Source organism: Martes martes, assembly GCF_963455335.1.
Source record: "Martes martes genome assembly, chromosome: 2".
NCBI lineage: Eukaryota > Metazoa > Chordata > Mammalia > Carnivora > Mustelidae > Martes > Martes martes.
This window is the reverse complement of record NC_137889.1, coordinates 100045092-100067290: the sequence shown is the minus strand read 5'-3', so window position 1 is coordinate 100067290 and position 22199 is coordinate 100045092. Positions and strand designations below refer to the sequence as shown.

The 22199-nt window shown below is 36.4% G+C and overlaps 1 protein-coding gene and 1 long non-coding RNA gene across 4 annotated transcripts in view; one reads left to right on the top strand and one right to left on the bottom strand.

Moving 5' to 3' along the window:
* Positions 1-4269: 4269 nt before the first annotated feature.
* Positions 4270-20281, top strand: LOC308338145 (alcohol dehydrogenase 1-like). 2 transcript variants are annotated; one of them, XM_080796139.1, is made up of 10 exons: positions 5132-5210; positions 6143-6339; positions 8318-8419; positions 10975-11113; positions 13802-13889; positions 14034-14253; positions 14442-14702; positions 15843-15978; positions 16811-16949; positions 18198-19329. In XM_080796139.1, exons 4-10 carry the CDS (start codon positions 10975-10977, stop codon positions 18220-18222), a joined length of 1008 nt encoding a protein of 335 aa, XP_080652265.1. In that variant the 5' UTR covers positions 5132-5210; positions 6143-6339; positions 8318-8419; the 3' UTR covers positions 18223-19329. The 2 variants fall into 2 exon arrangements, with proteins under 2 accessions (XP_080652264.1, XP_080652265.1); XM_080796138.1 differs by lacking the exon at positions 6143-6339 and having other exon boundaries at positions 4270-5210; positions 18198-20281.
* LOC308338146 overlaps positions 16027-22199 on the bottom strand; it is a 78219-nt gene continuing 72046 nt past the window's right edge. Inside the window, exon 5 of one of the 2 annotated variants that reach the window (XR_013966385.1) lies at positions 16027-18082. This is a non-coding gene — a long non-coding RNA (uncharacterized lncRNA). The remainder of the gene's footprint in view (positions 18083-22199) is intronic. The other variant, XR_013966386.1, reaches the window with a different exon arrangement.

The following is a 22199-nucleotide window of genomic DNA, read 5'->3' as shown; positions in this document are numbered from 1 at the left end:
TTTAAAAAAAGCATACTCATCATAGTAAATCTAAGCATATTGTTTTCAAAAAGCCAATGACTTCTGTTCATAATAACTAAAATTATTATTTCCATATAATCCAAATCAACACAAAATGCCAGATTGGTTCAATAACTATTAGAACTTAGGCAATCCATCTCGAACTTCAATAGCAAAAAACTAATCCTGAAATACTTTGAGAACATTTCAGATTTGTTTAATTAAAGATTAACTGAAATATGATCAAAGTTTTTAGCATAGATCATGGCTTATAATAACCATTTAAAAATTATAGCTATAAATAGCAGAAGAAAAAACATTATTATGTACAGTATGGAGATCACATGAAGTGATGTATATAAGAGTACCTTATATATGTAAAGTATGTAAGAGTATGTAAGAGTACTGTACATGCATCACATCATGTGATCTCCATAATACTGAGAGGTATTACTTTGGTATTTTAGAGAAGAGATAACCTAGACCTGGATATATAATGGATTGCCAAGTTAATGAAGCTAATAAGCAGAGCAGCCAGAATTGAGACCTATGTCTACTGACACCAAAGACAATACTTTTATACTATACCATAGTATATCATACCAAAGGCTAATATATACAAATTACTTAAAACTATTAGATAGTTAAACTATCATCATTAGCATCACCATCACTACATTGTGATCAGGAAGAATTATTGCTCTCAATTGCAACACTGAACAGCAAAGGAAATGTTGAAATATTGTTAAACTCTCACTCTAAAGTTTACTGTGCATAAGTAAGTACAATAAACCCTACAACATGAGAAATATATAAAATGATACAATATTCAATGATAGTGAAATTATATAAATTTGCACTTCTGTTTAATCCTTCTAGGAATATAAACTGCTCCACATTTTCTGGAAGCAAAAATCTTCATCAGGAACTCCATGAAAATCACATTGTGGTGAAACCCAATTACTACCATGATGGAGCATTTATATGAGGCTGAAGCTCCAAATGATGATAACTATAAAAACTGAACAACATATATAATACAACCATACAATCTTAACTTTGAAAAAAATAAAATTTATATTTGTAGAAAAAAGTTCTAAAATATTTATGGTGATTAATAAGTAATGTGGTTATAAGGATTTTTATTTTTTCCTTTATGCTTCCTATATTTTCTAAATTTTTGAAAATGAGCACATGTCACTTATAATAAGAAAAAATATTGCTTTAATAAAGACACATGATAAGCCTCTTGTCTAAACATCAACTATACTGAAGATGATGGCTTAGGAAGAGAATGAAGCATAAAAGAACAGTTCCATAGTAAACATTTCATTTCCAATCTCCTGAAGCTGAAGAGCTAACCATAGCTCAGTATCAAGTCTACGATTATTGCAGGGTAGCAGAGAGAGAGGAGGCTGAATTCTCAAGCTCAGCAAGTCGGCTCTGCCAAAGTCAGGAACATTGGCATGAATACTTAATTGTTAAGAAGAGGAGGATGAAGCTTTAAAAAAAATGTCAGAAAAGGAACCACCAAATATTATGGGGGAAAAAAACAGAAGAGGTTTGAACCAAGAAATCAAAGGAAGAAAGAGTCTCAAGGAGGACGTGACCAGTGGCACTGAACTGTCAGGGTAACTGCTGAAAAATGCCATTGGCTTTACTGAAATGGAGATCATGAACAAAGTTCAATATGGATGTTTAGTGGAGTGCTGGGAGTATAAAACAGGATGTTGTGTGTGAAGGAGTGAAAGGAAGATGAAGAAAGAGTGAATGTAAAACATCTTTTCTTAAATTGTGTCTGCAATGATATGACTCTGGTTTATTGTTATCTTTGCCGTCACTACCAAACACCTACTGAAACACTGTAGAAACTCCCTGAAGCAATAGAGTCCAAATTACAAAGTCAAATTATACATTGGCATCCTCTTACTAAGATTATGAAGTGAAACTAAAATTATTCAAATATAAAAATCCACCCACCAATTGGTCAAATTGCAAAGTCCCAATTACACCCAGGATAATTAAAATTTCTCAAAGCTAATAACCAGAAGCCCAGATTAATAGTATTTGGCTTATAACTCTTAACCCTCAATTCAGAGAGCCACATAAACATCCATCTTGATTCCCAGTAGCAGTTGGAAAGAGATGTGGGAAATGGAAAGTTTGTTTCTGCTTTTCTTCTTAGTGGGAGAGGGATGACTATGTTAAAAAGCTGATAAGTTGGGGCGCCTGGCTGGCTCAATCAGTGGAGTGTGTGACTGTTGGTCTCAGGGTTGTGAGATCGTGTCCCATGTTGGGTGTAGAAATTACTTAAAAAATAAGATCACAAAAAAAAAGCTGACAAGTTACACTGACAAAAGAAATCAGTAACAATGAATTTCCCAAGCCGAGACAAGTGATAGGGAAGAACAAGATGAGTAGGGATGACCATGTTATACATAGATTACATAATAGACATCCAAGGAAGTTCTTTTCTGATGACTTCACTTTAATTCATTAATTCGATACTTATTGAGTTCCTACTGTGTATCTAGCATCATTCCAGTTACTTTGAGGAGAGGCAAAAATATTGAGATTCAAGGTCCCAAGTCTTATAGAAATTATTCTAGAATAGGGAGTAAGATATTAAACACTAGCAAATTTGGGAGATATATCAGAGGTAGATTTGGCAGGAATTGTCAATGAAGTGAATATAGAAAGGGGAGGGTTTTGTCCAGAACAACTAGGTGAATTTTCAGTGTGCTGTAAGTTCATCTCTAGAGGGAAAGGAGGATGGAAAAAGATGGGGAATGGGATAATGGTAAGATATTTGACACAAGTGTTGAAAGACTGATATTTATTTCAGGAAATTGGGCAGCAATTTGGCTAGGAAAATGATATATTGCCAAGCACTACTGAGACTTCATTTCATCTTCGTGATCCAAAATTTACAATGGAGCCAATCAGCCCTGTGATCTTCCCCAGCAACCTTCAGCTATTCATCAACATGGCTGTGAAAACAACTACCAAATTCTTCCACATCTGCACAGCGTGGGCTAGGTTTCATTGGTCCAAGAGTGAGCACCTGACCCAAACTGAACAAGGAGAGATTCCCTTACATTTTTAAACTTAAGGGGACAGACAGATGTGAACTCTCTCATTGCAATTGTTAGATTTAAGAATTAAGTGGGTTTTTTTGTTTTTGTTGGCCATATTTCCCACTATATGGCAAAAGAAAGACAGTGTTGAAAAGAGGCAATAAATGTGCTCAGAGACACCATAATAAAAATAATAATAATAATAGATAATACCTATATATAGGCCATGCTATGTACTTGGCACAGTTCTAAACAACCGTCATTTGTTAATTAATGCTTATAACAAACCGATGAGGTAGAAACTGTTACAGTCATCCTCACCTTATTGATGGGGAAACTGAAGTACAGAGATGTTGTATTTCTTGCCTTATGTCCCAGCACATAAGAGATGGAGCTAAGATTGAATGCAGGATTGCTAGTGCTAGTATCCATGTTTTTAACCATTTTGTTGCATTGCCTCACATAAGGAAGAGGGAAAATCCTACTGAAGTTGAACTGATTCTAGTTGCTGTTCCCAGTTGCATTCCTGCCCTTGACCTTGTTTGTTCATTCCTTTCATGATTTCTGTGAAGTCAACATTTTCCTCCTTTGCCCTAAGTTTGCTCATGTTGGGTTTCAGTAATTTGGAAATAAACGAGCCCTAATACAAAAATTGGACTCCAGAAGGGAAATGGTTCACTGATACTCCAGAACTATGGAACTCACTGAGTGGAGGGGATTGAGAAGCAATGAAGATCCCACCATCCTTGATTTGGAAGATAGATCTTGCAGAAAAGCAATTACATTGTAAGTTATCACCTGTCATCTCAGGATTCAGACCACATGCCCACTGCAGCTCTAAATTTAGGCAACTTGGAAGAAAAAAAAAAAAACTTCCTCATGTTTTAGCCTTTAGCAAGATGCTATGGGAGAGACAAACCCAAACTGGTCCTTCTGAAAAAAAAATCATTCACATCAGAGCATTCATTCACTTCAAGTCACAGTCAATCTTCTCAGACAATATTGAAATCGCATCATCCGAGCATTGCTGAACAGGTACAATGTGTAGTTTCCACAAGTAGTGCATGAATGCAGAAAGCTTCGTGATGAGGGTATTGTAGAGAAAGTTTATTTAAGGAGAGAGAAGAATGTACAATCTTAAATTCCTTCAACCCCATCCAAGAACCTCCATTCTTGTACCATCTTGCCCAGAAAGGTGATACTTCCCTATATAAAGCATAGTCACTTGACATGCCTCTGTAGAGCATTTTCCTGGCCAGGTTTCAGAACAAAGAAGCTGAGTCTCTCCACCCTAGTCCAGTTTCTGATCCAAGTTTTACAGCAAGAGCTTCAGAATATCTTTAGGGGAATGGCAAGTCCCTACACTGCATGATAAGACAGTTGTTTTAGGGCCAGGACCCTGAGAGGATTTCTGAATCATCAGGAAATATAAAACCCTTCAAATGAAACTTACAAACAACTAACTAGGGGGTTAAGAGAGTTCTGCTGCCAGAAAAACTCCAAACTAGGGAGCTACTAATTATTGAAGCTCGTCCCAAATTACTCTCACATCCATTCCTACCCAAACTATAGTAGCCGTGAACTGTGAAGGTAGTATGTTTGCAGCAGAGAAACTGCTACATTTTTGTAGTACTTTGTATCATTATTTATGCTTTTCCATCTTTTTTGACTCCCAGAGACCCTGTGTTATACTTTCATTGCCTGGCTCTAGCAAATACCTTTCATGTAACTGACATTCCTTAGTCAGTCTTATTGTTAACTAATTAGTAATTGATCTTCCTTTTACTTACTATCACTTGATTCACATTTTAATAGTCTCTTCATTGCTTTCTCATGCATTGCTACCTTTCAAGCTCTCCTTATTCAGCATCCTTGTTTCAATCCACTACCTCCCTAATCACTCTCCCATGTTCCTTTCTGACCTTCACCTTCACCTATTTGCTAACCACTTTGCCTGTCTGGTTTTCCTCAAGTTGATGTGTGATTATGTAATTATTTTTAATGACTTGTGGTATGCAAACAGTATAAATACTGTGTCTAGGTTGTCCAGGAGCAGTCAAAGAAGTGCATTTCTCTCGGGTATACCTGTAAGGCACCAAGGAAAGAAAATTCACCATGGACACTTCAGGCAAAGTAAGTGCTACCTTTCAAATAGATCTATGTCATTTTCACTAGTTATCTAAAAAACGTACACTGAAACAAAATTAAGACACCATTTTCTCCAATTAGATTAGCAAAGATTTTTAGTGACAATACCTACTGTCTCCCACCTGTGGAAACTCAAATATCACTGGTGGGAAAATAACTTGCTAGAAATTTCTTAGGTGATAGTTTGACAGTATTGTATCAAGTATCTTAAAAACACGTCTATTATTTGATCCAGAGATTTATTTAAAAGAAATAATAATGTTGTTTCTATAAACAAGTTAACTGTGGCATTGTTTTAAAGAGTATAATGCTGGAGGGACAACTGGATGGCTCAGTCAGTTAAGTCTCTATTGATTTCGGCTCATGTCATGATCTTGGGGTAGTGGGTTTGAGCCCCATGTTGGGCTCTTCACTCCACATGGAGCCTGCGTGTCCCTCTCCCTCTGCTCCTCCCAACACTTGTGCTTACTCTCTCTCTCTTTAAATATCTCTCAAAAAAACTCAAAAAGTATAACACTGGAAGCAGATGTGTCAAATACTAGGAATCTGATTAAATAAATTATGATATATTAGTCAATAAAGTCCTAAGTGATCATTTTAAATTACCTGGAAAACATTTATAAAGCAAACTGCAAGAACAGAGTATAAAACAGTATCCTTAGTATGATTACACAGACAGACATGGAATTCAATTGGAAAGACTTACCCTAAAATGTTACAAATAGTAATAGCTGGGTGCCAGACCTGCATTTTTTCCTTTTTACATTTGTCTGAGTTTTCCAAGTTTTTTGCCTTGAGTGTGTATTACTTCGAAATTACAAAAGATTTTTCATAAATTTTTAATTGAGTTCAGTAGGTAAAAGCAGAATTATTTCATCCTGAAACAAGTAATGTTTTTTCCTTTTTTTTTTTTTAAGATTTATTTATTTATTTTGAGAGAGAGAGCAAGCATGAAGTGGGGAGATGCGGGCAGAAGGAGAAAATCTTTCAAGCAGACTTCTGGCTGAGCAAGAAGCCAGACTCGGGGCTCCATCCCACAACCCATGATATCATGACCTGAGCCAAAACCAAGAAGAGGACACTTAACAAACTGAGCTAACCAGGCATCCCAGAAGTAATTTTTTTTTTATATCCTTTTATTTGAATTTCTCTTCTGGCATTTGTCCCTTTTCTTTGTATTTTGTATTTTGTATTTTGTTTTGTTTGTTTTTTTTTAAAGAAAGTTTTCTCTTTTCTTTTCTTTTTTTTTTTTTAAGATTTTATTTATTTATTTGACAGAGAGAGAGAACCTGGATGGCTCAGTGGGTTAAGCCTCTGCCTTCAGTTCAGGTCATGATCTCAGTGTCCTGGGATCAAGTCAGCAGGGAGCCTGCTTCCCCCGCCTCTCTGCCTGCTGCTCTTTGTATTATAAGATATATATTAACTCCTCTAGTGGCATCCAAATTTCTTGAGGACATAACAGATTTAGTCAGCTCAGTATATCTTAAAATTACTAGTACAGTAAACTTCCAAATGGAACATATATAAAATTATAAAGGGTACTAGTCCCACCAGATATTAAAGTATATTAAAAAGTTAAAGTATTCAAATCATCAAGATACTGTTGCAGGAACTGGCACAAAGAGAAATGGGACAATAGAAACAGCTTCCAAAGAGCAGCCTAACCTGTAAATGTAAGAACTTCTGTAGTAAAGGGGCTAATTTAAGCAGAAATGAGAGAAACAATCAAGAGTTCATAGTAGGACAATTCATTTAGATTCTATAACTGCACATCACACACACACAAAATTTTAAGTTGGACTTAAGAGTTAAATGTTTAAAAATCAAACTATAAAAATCCAGAAAGAAGATTAATATTTAGTCTCTATATGGGGAGAATTTCCAAAGCATAAAAATGGAACAAATAGCAAAGGAAAAATATATTTCAACTAACCAAAATTTTTAAATGTGTGTGTGTATGCATGCATGTATGTAACTTCATAAAAATTAAGTTTCAAATATCAACCAGGGAAAATCATGTCTGACAAGCTGACAGACAATAACTCACTCCTTTAATGTGTAAAGAGGTCTAATGTTTAATAAGAAAAACTCCAAGATGCCAGTAGATACCTGTATTAACTATATGTCCAAACACTCCACAAGACAGAAAAATACAGATGACTAACAAAAACATAGAAAATAATTAACATGATTAGCATTCAAAAAAATACTAGCGAAGGGGTGCCTGAGTGGCTCAGTGGGTTAAGCCTCTGCCTTCAGCTCAAGTCATGATCTCAGGGTCCTGGGATCGAGCCCTGCATTGGGCCCTCTGCTCGGTGGGGAGCCTGCTTCCCTCTCTCTCTGCCTGCCTCTCTGCCTACTTGTGATCTCTGTCAAATAAATAAATAAAATCTTTTAAAAAAAATACTAGGGAAAAAAAAAAGAGAGTTTTTTGTACCTATTAGATACTTTGGTTTGGATGACTGCTGTCAATGCTAAAGAGGGCGGAATAAACGATGATACAGATATCCTTTAATACTTTTAGGAATTATGCCAAGTTACTCAAGATTTCTGTAAAGAAATTTGGAAATCAATTTAGCGCTAACAAGGTCTGTATCTTTTCCAAAGTAATTGTTACTTTAGAAACCAGGCAAGTCAAAATTATGAACAAAGTTGTTTATCAAAATATACTTTAGTCAAAACAATGGAAATAATTATATGTCTAGATAGTTATTAAGCAAATTAGGACATATTCAAATGATGAAATATAAAGTAGCCATTTAAATGTCTGATTACAAAGCATTTGAAGTCATGAGAAAATACCTACTTACAAGTAAATGACAAATGCTCACTATATGGTGGCTGTTACTAGCAAAAAAGCAGAATATAAAAAGCTTATAGACACAATCTCAACTATACCAAAATTATTGTTAAACTAGAAGGGACTATGCTTAAATTTCAACAGGTTGTATCTGAAGTTGCAAGGATCTTTCTTTTATTTCTTTTTGATTTTTGTATTTTTACTAATTATAGCAAATAACTGTCATTTGTATGATCAGAATGAAAGTTAATTTTTTTCACTCAATGATGTCATTTTATCGTCATGTCAACAGACAATTACATGCCGGGCAGCCATTGCCTGGGCAGCAAATTCTTCTCTTTCAATTGAGGAAGTACAAGTTGAACCACCAAAGGCTGGGGAAGTTCGTATTAAGGTAAATTTCAGTCTTTTAACTTTTACCTATGAAGGTAAATGTAAGGAAATCCTGTTTTGTTTCATGTATATATTACATATATAAATAATGTGCATAAAATTTGCATTTGGGGTCAGTTCACTTTTCTTAGTAAAGGAAGAAATTTTAAAACTAAGATAAATGAATAGAGGTAATGAATGTTTAAGATATTCTTAATAATTATAAAATACTAGTAGTTCACTCATCCACCATATTTATTTTTTCAGGATTGAAAATTTTACTTAAATTATATAATATCATAGGCCCATATACCTCACAATGTGACCTAGAAGGTGTTTTAAGTAGTAACTTTTTTTTCATTTTTGAGGGAAAGAAAACAAGAAGTATATTCCCCTCTACTTCTATGATACAAAATTGATATCAACAAATGAATATGCAGTGACTAACAGACTAATTTTCCATCTCTATTGTTTTGGACTCATACATCATAGTGATCTCAGAGTTTGTCTGAAAAAAGTCTAGAAATGCACACTAGGATGCCATGATATTCTCCAAAGTGATTTGGAAGGGTTAATGATTATTGAACAGAACTGAGACAAGGGATGGGAAAATACTGACCTGTCAAAGGCTCCTTGCCACTCTCAAATCTCCTCTCAATCAATACATGTCAAATTTTACAAAATCATTAAATACCCAGTTTTAGGAGTATTACTGCTTTAAATCTTATTAAACATTAAATTCACCTACCTTTAAATTTGAGACCAGGAAATTCAACACCTGATTTAATGAACACAACAAATACTGAAATCCATATGCTTCTAGTCCATATTATATCTAATCAAAGTAGAAGGTATAGGAGGCTGGTTACAGAAGAAAAGGAATGAAGGGAATTGGAAAGAAGACAAAGGGAAAGGCAGTGAAGGGAAGGAGAAAAGTAGAAAAAGACAGATGGGCAGTGAAAGACAAAACAGGAGAATATGGGAACTAGCACTAAATAAATCATCAACTCCATGTCTGCTGTTACGCTAGAGATTTTATATCACCAGTGAGAGATGGTAAAGAACAAAATGAAAAGTGATCAGAATGTACACAGAGAAAGGAGTTTAGTAACTGACTGCTCTTCCAAAGTTATATTTTTCTATTTATCATCCATTCAAACAGCTTTTAATTAGGGCTTATTGTATACTGGGTCACCATCTGCTGAAATGTTTCCTAGTTAATTAGCCAATATTCTCTGATCTTACACTGACAGGCTCCTTCACCACAAAAGCTAAACCCTAAACAGTAAATCCACAGTCCACCAAATTAGAAGTTGCATCAGCAAGAACCTGATCAATATCACACTGAACCCTAGACAAAATCAAGCTTAAGGACTGGATTTGTTCATAAGCACAGACAATTCCACCTCCAGCTTAGGCCATGGACAACTTCCCAAAAATAACTGCATGTTCTTTTCTGATAGAGCAAACCTAATGAGGGGGTTCTAGCCTGCTGCTTATCTAAAACACTTCTAGCCTTTGATAGCATCTCAAAGCCATTTTAGCTCTATGGAAACCAAAACCACAGCATATTTCTTATGAGTTATCTTCTTAGCCATTTGCCACAATCATATACCATGGTTGTTCCCAGTGTTCCAGTTATAAATGCTGCCATTCCCACTATGCATACTGGAAAACTAGTCAATATGCTCGGGCATATGCTTTTCTGGCTGTATTCCAGGCAGAGCAGTAACTTAGGGATCGTGGTACATGAACTGTTTCATTTTCATGATCAATGCAGTTGGGTTGAGTCTATTAACGGAAAGAAAACTCAGTCCATCAAGTAAGAAGTTTCAAAACTCAATATCAACTGAATTTTGCAATGGTTAATTTTAACTGAAACTCATTTTTACATTATTTATTTGAAGAATGTTTTCAACATACTAGTTTAAAATGCTAAAAACAGATTTTCCCAGGGATGCCTGGGTGGCTCAGTCGGTTAGGCGTCTGCCTTCCGCTCAGGGTCCTGGGATTGGGTCCCACTTTGGGCTCCCTGCTCAATGGGAAGCCTTCTTGCTTCTCCCTCTGCCTGCTTCTCTCTCTGCTTGTGCTGTCTCTCTCTGACAAATAAATAAATAAAATCTTAAAAAAAAATAAATAAATAAAAACAGGTTTTCCCAGAGCAGGGGAAAAACATTCCATGGTATGAGCCTAAAATTCTTTGTTTCTCAATGGCAGTGCTGTTGATAATGTGGACAAAAAGTCCTTCATTGTATGCAACTGTCCCTCATACTTGAAAACTATTTGATGACATAAATGTACAGAGTAGATTTCAAAAAACCTAAATTTATTTCCAGAGCTGAACATGTGCCATGCGAATTTGGACAAGTCATTCTCAGTCGTCGAATCTCCCTTTCCTCATCTCTAAATTGGAAATGATAAGACCTGCCCTGTATTCCTCTGCGCAATGGTATAGGGATCAAATGGCATAATTCGTGTAAAAAAATTTTTAATAATCAGTCTCAGATTTAAAAAAAAAACAAGAAGGAAAGAAAAATTCCAAACGAGGTGATCCTTGTTCACTTAATTCCTCTGCAGATGGCATCTACAGGAATCTGCGGTACTGATGATCACACAATAAAAGGATTACTCTCAGCAGTCTTTCCTTTCATCCCAGGCCATGAAGGAGCTGGGATTGTGGAGAGTATTGGCAAAGGAGTGTGCTCGGTGAAACCAGGTAGGAGGTGGGGCCATAAAACGCTTCCCACAAACAGCCTCCCAAAGAGCAACTATTGCACAGAGGGGGAACTTAAAACGCATTAACGTATATTTGAGAAGAAAAAATTGCTTTGCCTCTAGACTCTTCTGACTAATCACATATCATTATATTAAGTGTATCCAGTGACAGGTTTCCCTACCGCCTTCTCTAGCAATCCAGAGGGGCAGTAGCTGAGCCAAACATATATCCGTAGCTAAAAGAGGTTTGAGATAGGACCAGTGTACTTCTAAATAGATTAGAAGCTATTGAGACTGTTTCTTATATATATTTGTACCCCAACATGCTTAGCACAGTGCCTGTCCCAGGGTGAGAAAGCATTAGAATGTTTGACAAATGAATGTTCTAATCAACTGGAATATAGAATTTGAATTTTCATTGACAGGATGATAATGATATTTCAAAGAATCAAAGAAAGCAAGTATATGCTCTTCACCAGACCATCAAAACAGATCTTCACATCGCTATTCTTAACATGTCTGAAATGCACAGAAAGAGTAAGGGCAATCATGCAGACTAAGATATCACAGAACCTCACAGCTTGGAGCCAGGCCCACAAAGAGACTTAAGAGCATGCATGGCCAGGACACTTGCAAAGCTCTTACCAGGGAATTCATTTAGCAAACAATTATGGAGTAGTTACCATGCATCTGACACTAGGCATAGCAGGGGGACAAAAGTAAAAGGCGTGGTCTCTATGTCTCTAAGAACATAATGCAAACAGGTGAGATACTTGCTCTAACTCCTCTTAGCTAGAGGAAATGTCAGTGAAAGTTTTGTGGAAAACAATGAGCATTTGGAGGGAAAGGATAAAAGAGCAAACGTTCTCCTGAATTTGAGATGCAGGACCTTTGAAATTTTTAAGGGCCTGTGAAGCTAAGTTGCATCTTATTTAAATTTACAAGAGATTTTAATGCCATCTAAACTCTGCAAAAGGCCAAAGTGAGGGTTGTTTCCTTGTTAAGAAAATTGTAAGGGTTATCAGAAACAATGTTGTAGACTTCTGACCAGGCCTTTGTAAGTCTGTGATGACTGTGTTAATTAATTTTCTTCGCAGACTCTATCCAGCCAGTCACCCTAAGGCCCAGGAGGACTAATTAATGACTGGATCCAAATATAATCAATATTCTCTCCAGAACTCTCTCTGCAGAGGGAGAATGATTCCTTTTATTCTCTGGAATTAGCATACCTAGGAATTTAACCCCACTAAAGAAAGTATGTCAGAGGCTGCTATGGGTCAGTGTGCCATCGTGGGGCAAGAAGACTCAATGGAAAGTGCTCTGTTATAACCTAGCTGGGTCACTTTAGGCAAGTGACTACACTATGGGGCTTAAATCCTTCAAATGGAAAACAAAGGGGTTAAATCAGATAACATCTCTAAGGTTTGTTCTTAGTTTCATTATTCTATTTCCAGAGCAGAGGAAAGCAAACCTACAACTATCCACCTCATAAAAATATCCCCAAATTTCCATTATTTGCCCAAAAGAATAATGTAATTTCTAAAACCAGGCTACATGGTTTCTCCTTCAAAACAGCAATGTGCAACACAGGAAACAACAGGTGTTGGGGAGGATGTAGAAAAAGGAGAACCCTCTTGTACTATTGGTGGGAATGCAAACTAGTGCAGCTACTCTGGAGAACAGTATGGAGACTCCTCAAAAGGTTAAAAATGAGAGACTGTGGACTCCAGGAATCAAACCGAGGGTTTTAGAGGGGAGGGGGGTGAGGGGATGGGTTGGCCTGGTGATGGGTATTAAGGAGGGCACGGATTGTATGGAGCACTGGGTGTTATATGCAAACTATGAATCATGGAACCCACCATCAAAAACTAATGATGTACTGTGTGGTGACTCACATAACAATAAAAAAATTATTTAAAAAAGTTAAAAATAAAACTACCCTATAATCCAGCAATTGTGCACTACTAGGTATTTACCCAAAGGATACAAAAATACTAATTCAAAAGGACGTGTGCATCCCAATGTTTATAGGAGCATTATTAACAATAGCCAAGCTATGGAAATAGCCCAAAGGAATGGATAAAGAAGACGTGGTATATGTACATACATAATGGAATATTGCTCAGCCATGAAAAAGGATGAAATCTTGCCATTTGCAATGACATGGATGGAGCTAGAGGGTCTTATGCTAAGTGAAATAAGTCAATCAGAGATAGACAAATATCGTTATGATTTAAATTTTATGTGGAATGTAAGAAACAAAATAAACAAGCAAAGAGAAAGAGAGGAAAAAAAAAAAAAACAGAGAGGGGCAAACCAAGAAGCCGACTCTTAACTATAGAGAACAAGCTGATGGTTACCAGAGGGGAGGTGGGCAGTGGGACGGGTTAAATAGGTGATGGGGATGAAGGAGGACACTTGCTGTGATGAGCACTGGGTGTTATATGAAGTGTTGCATCAGTATATTGTACACTTGAAACTAATATAACACTGTATGTTAACTAACTGGAATTTAAATAAAAACTTAAAAAGAAAAAAAAACAACAATGGTCAGTGTTATCCTGGCTGCCATAATCTGCCCGCAGCAAGTTTTCAAACCATCCAATGAAACTTTTATAAACATACTATTGTATTTCAGTTCCAATAGTATTTTAAACTAATGCTTGTATTATTATTTTTGTATATACAGGAGATAAAGTCCTCACACTCATTATTCCACAGTGTAGAGAATGCAGTTCCTGCTTGCATCCCAAGGGAAACTTCTGTGAGAAGCAAGAGTTAGTAACTTACTCCTTACTCTTTTATTAAATTGCTGATATTGTATAAGCACTAACCTGTAACTAAAGGGGCTCACTTCTGTCTTTACAACTCCATGTGTTTGTGCCACTGCCTGCACCTGTGTCTATGTCACTGCAAAACAGTGTTCTGCCTTCTTCTGGATTAATGCTGGACGGGACAAGCAGATTCATCTGCAAAGGAAAAAAGATTCACCATTCTTTCCGTGCAAGCACATTCACTGAATATACTGTTGTACCTGAGATTGCAGTAGCAAAAATTGATGATGCTGCTCCCCTGGATAAAGTCAGTCTCATAAGCTGTGAGGTGCCCACAGGTTATGGGGCTGCTGTGCACTCAGCCAAGGTGAGGAAGCTACCTGTGTTAGTATGTGTCATAGTGATTTGCCTGGAAAACATCAAAATTATGCCAATCAGTCTAAATGTTCAACTGTTATGCACAGTTTCAAAAGTTTCAATGGTTGTTTTTGTTTGTTTTCTTGATTACATGTGCACCCAGGTTTGATTCCTAATACCTGTCTTGTGAATTTGTAGGTCACTCGTGGTTCCACCTGCGTGGTCTATGGACTTGGTGGAATCGGTTCAGCCATTGTCATGGGCTGTAAAGCATCTGGTGCTTCTAGAATCATTGGGGTTGACATCAATGAGGAGAAGTTTCCCCGGGCCAAAGCGTTAGGAGTCACTGATTGTCTCAACCCTCAAAAACTCAAGAAGCCTGTCCAGCAGGTGGTCAGGGAAATGACAGGAGTTGGTGTTGACTTTGCCTTTGAGGCCATTGGACTCAGTGATGTCATGGTACGTGGGCTTGGGGCACAGTGATTAGATGCTTAATCTTGGGGGTAGGTGGGACATGCTAAATATCTTCATGTAGATAATATAAACTCTTCTGAACATATGTTTTGGACCTGTGGACCCCAAGTGTAAAAGCAGAATGTAAATTCACTCTAAAATATTTATTTTAAAAATAAAAGCAATATATACTTAAAAATATGTCATTGTAGCACACAAAGTTTAAACATTCGAAAGGCCACAATACCAGTAGTCCCTTTACTTTATTCCTAGCTCTGCATATATGCTTTTATATTTAAGTATAAACATTATTTAACTCACGTGGTAATTATGGGTGCTATATTAGAACCATTCATTCATTCATTTGAAAAATGAATTCCTATGCACCAATGTGTTATGTTCTAGGGATACAAGGGTGAATAAAATATGTACCTTTCAGATCTTACAGTTTAGAGGACAGAATGTAGACAATTCATATGTACCTAATGTACATAACTGAAAAATAAAGGAAGTAAAGGTAGTGATAGAGATAACAGGAAAGAGAAAATAAGGCAAAACAGAGGAAATGTGAAAGACAGAAAGATTCAGTCAAACTTTTCTGGTGCAAACTGGAGAAAAAAAGTAAAATAAATAAATGTGAAGAAGTATACTGAACATCCCTACAAAACTGAATTTAAAAAAATAATAAAACGTCAAACACCCATATGTATATATTTGTCTTATTTTAATACAAATGGGTTAGACAGAGAACCAAGGCTAGAGGACAATTTTATTTAACAAATACACAATCCTTATTATATCCCAGATAGTGTTCTAAATGTTTTAAGAATGATAAATCCCTTAAACCTCATAACCACTCTATGAAGTAAGGTAGTATTATTCTTCTTTTTACAAATGAAGAAACTGAGGCATAGGGAGGTTAAGTAACTTAACTAAGGTCATACAGCAAGCACAGTCTGTACTCTTTCCCACTAAACTCTGCTGATTTTCTAATGAGATCCCATCACTGGCAGTGTTGAAGCTGAGATTGAGGTAGTATCTGGCCAGGAAGAGATGCAAGATTTAGGAACTTGATTCCTTCCACTTCTGGTGGTAGTTGTCACTTACTCGTGGGAGGGTGCTTATGGTCATTATTATCATTATCAGCTTGCTGCTTGGGATTCCTGCCACCTGAGCCATGGTGTCTGTCTGATCGTTGGGGTGGCTCCAGTAAATTCAAAGCTTTCCCTGGATGCACCGATGATTGTCTCTGGACGGACATTGAAGGGTGTATGCTTAGGAGGTAGGTCAATGACTAGGAGAGGCTGGTTGGTTGCTCTCATGAAATCCCTTTGACTTTGTAGAAACATAGAATTCAAAATTCCTCTCCTTGAGGAAACAGAACTATAATGGTAGAAAAGATTTCTCCAATGAGTTGGGAAATTTTGTTAAATTGATTTTAGTTAATTTAATTAAATAGGTTTTTTAAGTTCAAATGTAATTTTTATCTCCTGCAAAATAGTTTTTGGGTTTTTCCAGTGTTTCAAATAATTTAGTCAGTCTCAGTTCCATGCCAGTGGGTTTCTTGTGCTTTTTAGCAGCAAAGCTTCTCGATTGTATAACACTATATAAACAATATATATATTTATTTACGTGTATATAAACTATATAAGCTCTCTCTATATATATATTTATATATATAAATTATTTATAAATATATAACATCAACCTAGTGTTTTGGCACCAGCTCTTATCTTTTAAGAAGAGACTTTATTTATGAGCAATATCAACCAACAGCTTTAATCAATTAATATTCCCATCTTTCCCCATTGCTCTGATACTAAGTTTCCAATGTCATCTCCATGCGTGTGAATACACAAAGGATGAAATGTTTATGCCATGGTAAGCCCCGGAACTGAGCTAGAGAATTCTAGTTTAAAAGGACCATTTTTCAACTGAGTAACTTGTGAATATTGACCCAGTTTTTCTCCAAAGGAATTCTACGTAACAGAATTTCTGGAGCAGCACACTTAATAACAGTAGTCAATGGTTTCTGATGTACAAATGACTTATTTTCCATGTTTAATGTTAATTTTTCAGAAGAAAATCTCCATGACATAATTTTTTTTTTGCAGATTATAAAACCAGAGACTGTATTCCCCAGCTAGTGACTAGTTACCTGCAAAATAAAATTAATATAGATCCATTAGTAACCCATCAGTTGCCTTTTGACCAACTCCACAAAGCTTTCGAGTTGTACCATGCTGGAAAAACGTGAGTGCTTTATTTGATGATCTCATATACCCTGAATTCACAGTGAAAATGACTACTCAAACATTTCCAAGTGATTCTGTGACAAAGAGATGGCTATTTGGATCTTTAATATCTTTCACATGCTCAATCCTATTCCTGACTGTCACCAGAATAAGAAAAGGTTTACCTGTAGGTCCCTCTTTAGGAAATATCCTCATCAACCTATTTTAAAGAAATGTTCAAGAATTCAATATAATACTAAGAACCACTCCACACTACATTGGTCAATTATGTTTTTTTTTTTCTGGTTAGAGACATGATCTAGAATGAATGAGTTGACATGATTGGAGTCATACAATCTTGCGAGGAGTCTTAGAGGCCAAGGTTTAGACTCCACCTAGAGCACAATTCCTTCTAAGTCATTTCTGACAAATAGACACTCTGCTTTAGCTAGCAGAAATGGAGGGTTCACTCAGTGTGTTCATTTATTCAATGTTTATTTAGTGATAGTATAATATTAGCCAGGACTTTCCTAAGTGCTGGATACACGGAAGAGAACAATAATAAATAAATGGGGAATTAATCCTGTAATGAATGCTTTGATTTTCTCATTCTGATTCTAAACACATCTCCTTTTCATATTCTTTTCCCTAACTCTACCTACAGATTTTCTGTTTAAGTGATTTTTTAAAAATTTTCTCTAGGTCTTTAAGTTTTACCTTGCTATACTGCTTTCTTGGTTTTGACCCAGCATGTCAGCCCATCTAAATCAGGAATGAAGAATCAAGAAACCTCATCTGAAATTTTATAATCAGATTACAGAGAATGCAGAGAGGGGATCTATCAGGCAGAAGAAAGACTGCAAAAGAAAAGGAATCTCCCCAAAATGCATTTTTTCTTTCCTCATCAGACACAGTGCTAGATCTTGGGATTGACAGATGCTTATCAGAAGCTATAGCAGAGGATTTGGATGTCTTCATGGTCATGCAGCCTGAGGGAGCAGGGCTCAAAGCTGAGGTCTTCCTTTCTGATGTTGGATCCTGATGTTGATCCTGCTTTCACCATATCCAGGTGGTGATATTAATGATGATCCCAAGCAGATGATCAGTCAATATTTCATACAGGTGTACTGGGTTGAAGGTGGTCAGGAGGGGCTGCAGGGAAGAAAGTAGGCAATGCAACCTCACATGATACTGTGCAAAATTGCCTTGCTGAAATCACTGTTTCTTAAGCAAATCAATCATTTTATTACTGCACTTTTTGTTTCAGCATCCGCTGTATCCTGCTGTTCTGAGATCCCAGATGATAAAAGGTGCAGGGACCTCCTTGGGGATTTCATTCCTTCCTGTATCACCTCTCTGATTGTTCCAGTACAGAGGAAGAGTATCAAAGATGGAAATGTAGTGTAACTGTGCAAAATAAAATAATGCATCTTGAATATAGCTGTCATAAAATAACTTCTTAGAGAACAGATGTTATATAATTCATTCTATGACTTTAAGAAGAGAGATGATGGGATTTAGTGGTGACATTGTTGATAATGCCCATCAACCCAACTGACCTCTGTCACTAGTCCATAAAAGTGTCATTGAGTTATCCCTTGTTCCCATCTACAGAGTACCTCCGTAATACACAAATTTCTCTGTATCTTTCATGCCATAAAAGAGTTTGTATGATTTTGCTGCTTCTTCAACATGCTGGGGTGTCATAAATCTTTGGAAGTCTAACTCAGGACACAGTAAGCCATTTTCTATACTAATCCTAATTATCATATGCCTTTACCCATGAAATGTCAAGCCACAGTTCCCATCTGCTTTCAAACACGAAAAAACATTTGGAAAATCTTGCCAACTTCACCCCTAGGTAGCAGGCATAGGACCCTCTCAGAAGAATTCCTTCATATTTACAACCTCCTAACTTCCTTTTAAAGTCTTTGAGTCAGTATAATCATTTCTTCATTGGGATTGAGAGATTGGGAGCGGAAGGAAAAACTTAGGTCCTCTTATCATACTGCTTCTTTTCTTATATTTTTCATCTGTCCTTGAGTCATTTCCACTCTCCTTAATCCTTCAGCTTTTGAAACACAAAAGCCAAGAGTATAATTTCTCTTATAATCATTTTAGTTGCAATATCCCTTTTTGATATTTGGGCACAGAATGGCCAGTTGACATAAAGGGGAAAGGTCCAAGAATTAAAGAAAAAACATGAAAAAAATGTTTTCCAAAGGTGACTATGTTAAATATGATCCTGACAGGCTAGTTCTGTCACCTTCACAAGTCCTTTCCTCTCTGTGTATCAACTGCCACACTATAAAATGGGAAAAATAAGATTAAAGTTGTTGGATAATTTTTAAGACTGGAGATCATGTGTATAAACATACAAATAAAATGGAAAACTCTAAAAAGTTTAAAGAATAAGATAATTGGGATTTTAAAAAGAGGAAGAAGATAAAGCCTAGAATATTTTAAACTAATCAGTCATAAATAAAAATTTATTATAGAATCAAAACATCCTACAGAATAAAATAATAATTAAGACTAGGAAGAATTCAATTTCAAAAGAATACAATGAAAACTGTTTTATTTTTAAAGAATTTACTTATTTATTTGTCAGAGGGAAAGAGAGAGAGCACAAGCAGGCAGAGTGGTAGGCAGAGGCAGAGAGAGAAGCAGGCTCCCTGCTGGACACAGAGCCTGATGTGGGACTCAATCCCAGGACCCTGGGATCACAACCCAAGCCAAAGGCAGTGACTTAACTGACTGAGCCACCCAGGCCTCCCCAGTGAAAACTGTTTTAAATAAAATATAAAAGCTATCAAAGTGACCTAAAATATGAGAAAGAAAATAAAACAGTAATAGAACACATTCTTAATAAATTACAAATAGAAAAAAACTGGTAGCATTGTTGCATCCCAGAATAGCCCACTAACAACACAGAGACCAAACCCTGCTCACAACAGGCAAAGAGAGCCATCACAGATGACTGGACTGAAGGCAAACACAACTCAGCCACAATAGTAGTGTGCATGCAATACACATAGGAGGTCATCCCTGATGTGCTGGCTTCTGGTGAACAGGGGACATTGCACTGCAGGACACTATAAGACATCTTCATTAGGCCACTACTTTCAAAAGCAGGGGACATACCTGCCTTTGCTAAGACAGAGAAACAAACACAGAGAATTGAACAAAATGAGGAAATAGAGGAATATGTCCCAAAGGAAAGAATAGGATAAAATCACAGCAAGAGAACTAAACAAGGTGGAGATAACTAATAAGCCTGTTAGAGAATTTAAAGTAATGGTCATAAGGATAGTCATTGAACTTGAAAAAAGAGTGGAGGACCTCAGTGAAACCCTCAACAAAGAGAAAGAAAAAATTAAAAACAACCAATCAGTGATGAAGAACTCAATCACTGAAATTAAAAATAAGCTAAAGGAAGCAGAAGAATGGATCAATGACCTAGAGAACAAAGTAATGGAAAGCAATCAAGCTGTACAGGAGAAAGATGAAAGAATAATTTAAAAAATGCAAATAGATTAAGCGACTTCAACAACACCTTCAAGAATAAAAACATTTGGGGCACCTGGGTGGCTCCGTGGGTTAAAGCCTCTGCCTTCAGCTCAGGTCATGATCCTAGGGTCCTGGGATCAAGCCCCACATCAGGCTCTTTGCTCAGCGAGGGGGGGGGGGCTGCTTCCTCCTCTCTCTCTGCCTGACTCTCTGCCTACTTGTGATCTCTGTCTGTCAAATAAATAAAATCTTTTTAAAAAATTGCATTATAGGGATTCCAGGAGGAGAAAAAAGGAGAAATAGGGCAGAATATTTATTTGAAGAAATAATAGCTGAAAGCTTCCCAAATCTGAGGAAGGAAATAGATATCCAGATGCAGAAGTTATAGAGATTCCCCCAACAAAATCAACCCAAAGACATCCACACCAAGACACACAGTAATTAAAATGGCAAGGAGTAGAGATAAAGAGAGAATTTTAAAATCAACAAGTGAAGAGACAGTTACAAACATGGGAAACCCCAAAGGCTATCAGCAGATTTTTCAGCAGAAATTTTGCTGGACAGAAGAGAGAGGCACAATATATTCATAGTGCTGAAAGACAAAAACCTGCAACCAAGAGTATTCTATCCAGCAAGACTATCACTCAGAATAGAAGGAAAGATAAAGAGTGTCTGAGACAAACAAAAACTAAAGGAGTTCATGACCACTAAACCAGTCCTACCAAATGTTAAAATGAACTCATTGAGTGGAAAGGAAACCACAAGGAACATTTTAAAAAAAGTAAGAAACACAAAAGCAGTAAATATAAATAAGCATATCTGCAAAAATCAGTCAAGGAAATCACAGAATAAAAGGGTATAAAGTATGACACCATATACCTAAAACATGGTGGGGAGGGGGAGTAAAGAATGGGTTCATATGTAAGCAAACATCAACTCAATATAGATGGCCATATGCAGAAGATGTTATATACAAACATAATGGTAACAAATCAAAAACTGGTAACAGGTATGCAAAAGAGAGAGAGAGAGAGAGAGAAAGAGAGAGAGAGAAAGAAATCCAAGTATATCCCTAAGAAAGCCAGCAAACTGAGAAGAGAGCGAGAGATGAAAGGATAAGAGAAGAAATACAAAAACAACCACAAAGCAAGTAACAAAATGGCAATAAACACATACCTATTAATAATTACTTCAATGTAAATGGAATAAATGCTTCAATCGAAAGATATAGGGTGACCGAATGGATAAAAAAGCAAGAGCCATCTATATGCTGCCAACAAGAGACTCAGTTCAGACCTAAAGACACATGCAGATTGAAAGTGAGGGAATGGAGAAATGTTTCATGCAAATGGATGTCAAAAAAAAGCCAGGGTAGCAATACTTATACAGGATAAAAATAGACTGTAACAAGAGACAAAGAAGGACACAATATAATCATAAAGGAGACAATCCAAGAAGATATAACAACTATAAATATGTATGCACCAAACATGGGAGCACCCAAATACATAAAACTGTTAAGAACAAACAAAAAGGAACTAAATGATAAAAACACAAAAAGAGTAGGGGAACTTAACACCATACTTAACATCAATGGACAGATCATCCCAATAGAAAATCAACAAGGAAAGAGTGAATTTGAATTACAGTCTAGGCCAGATGGATTCAACAGGTATATACAGAATATTCCATTCTAAAAGAGCAGAATACAAATTCATTTCAAGTGCAAATGGATCGTTCTCCAAAATAAATCACATAT

Coding starts and splice junctions, on each gene's coding strand:
- LOC308338145 (XM_080796138.1), top strand. Junction 14,254..14,441: donor CTGCTGTGCACTCAGCCAAG/GTGAGGAAGCTA, acceptor GTGAATTTGTAG/GTCACTCGTGGTTCCACCTG. Junction 14,703..15,842: donor TTGGACTCAGTGATGTCATG/GTACGTGGGCTT, acceptor TATCATTATCAG/CTTGCTGCTTGGGATTCCTG.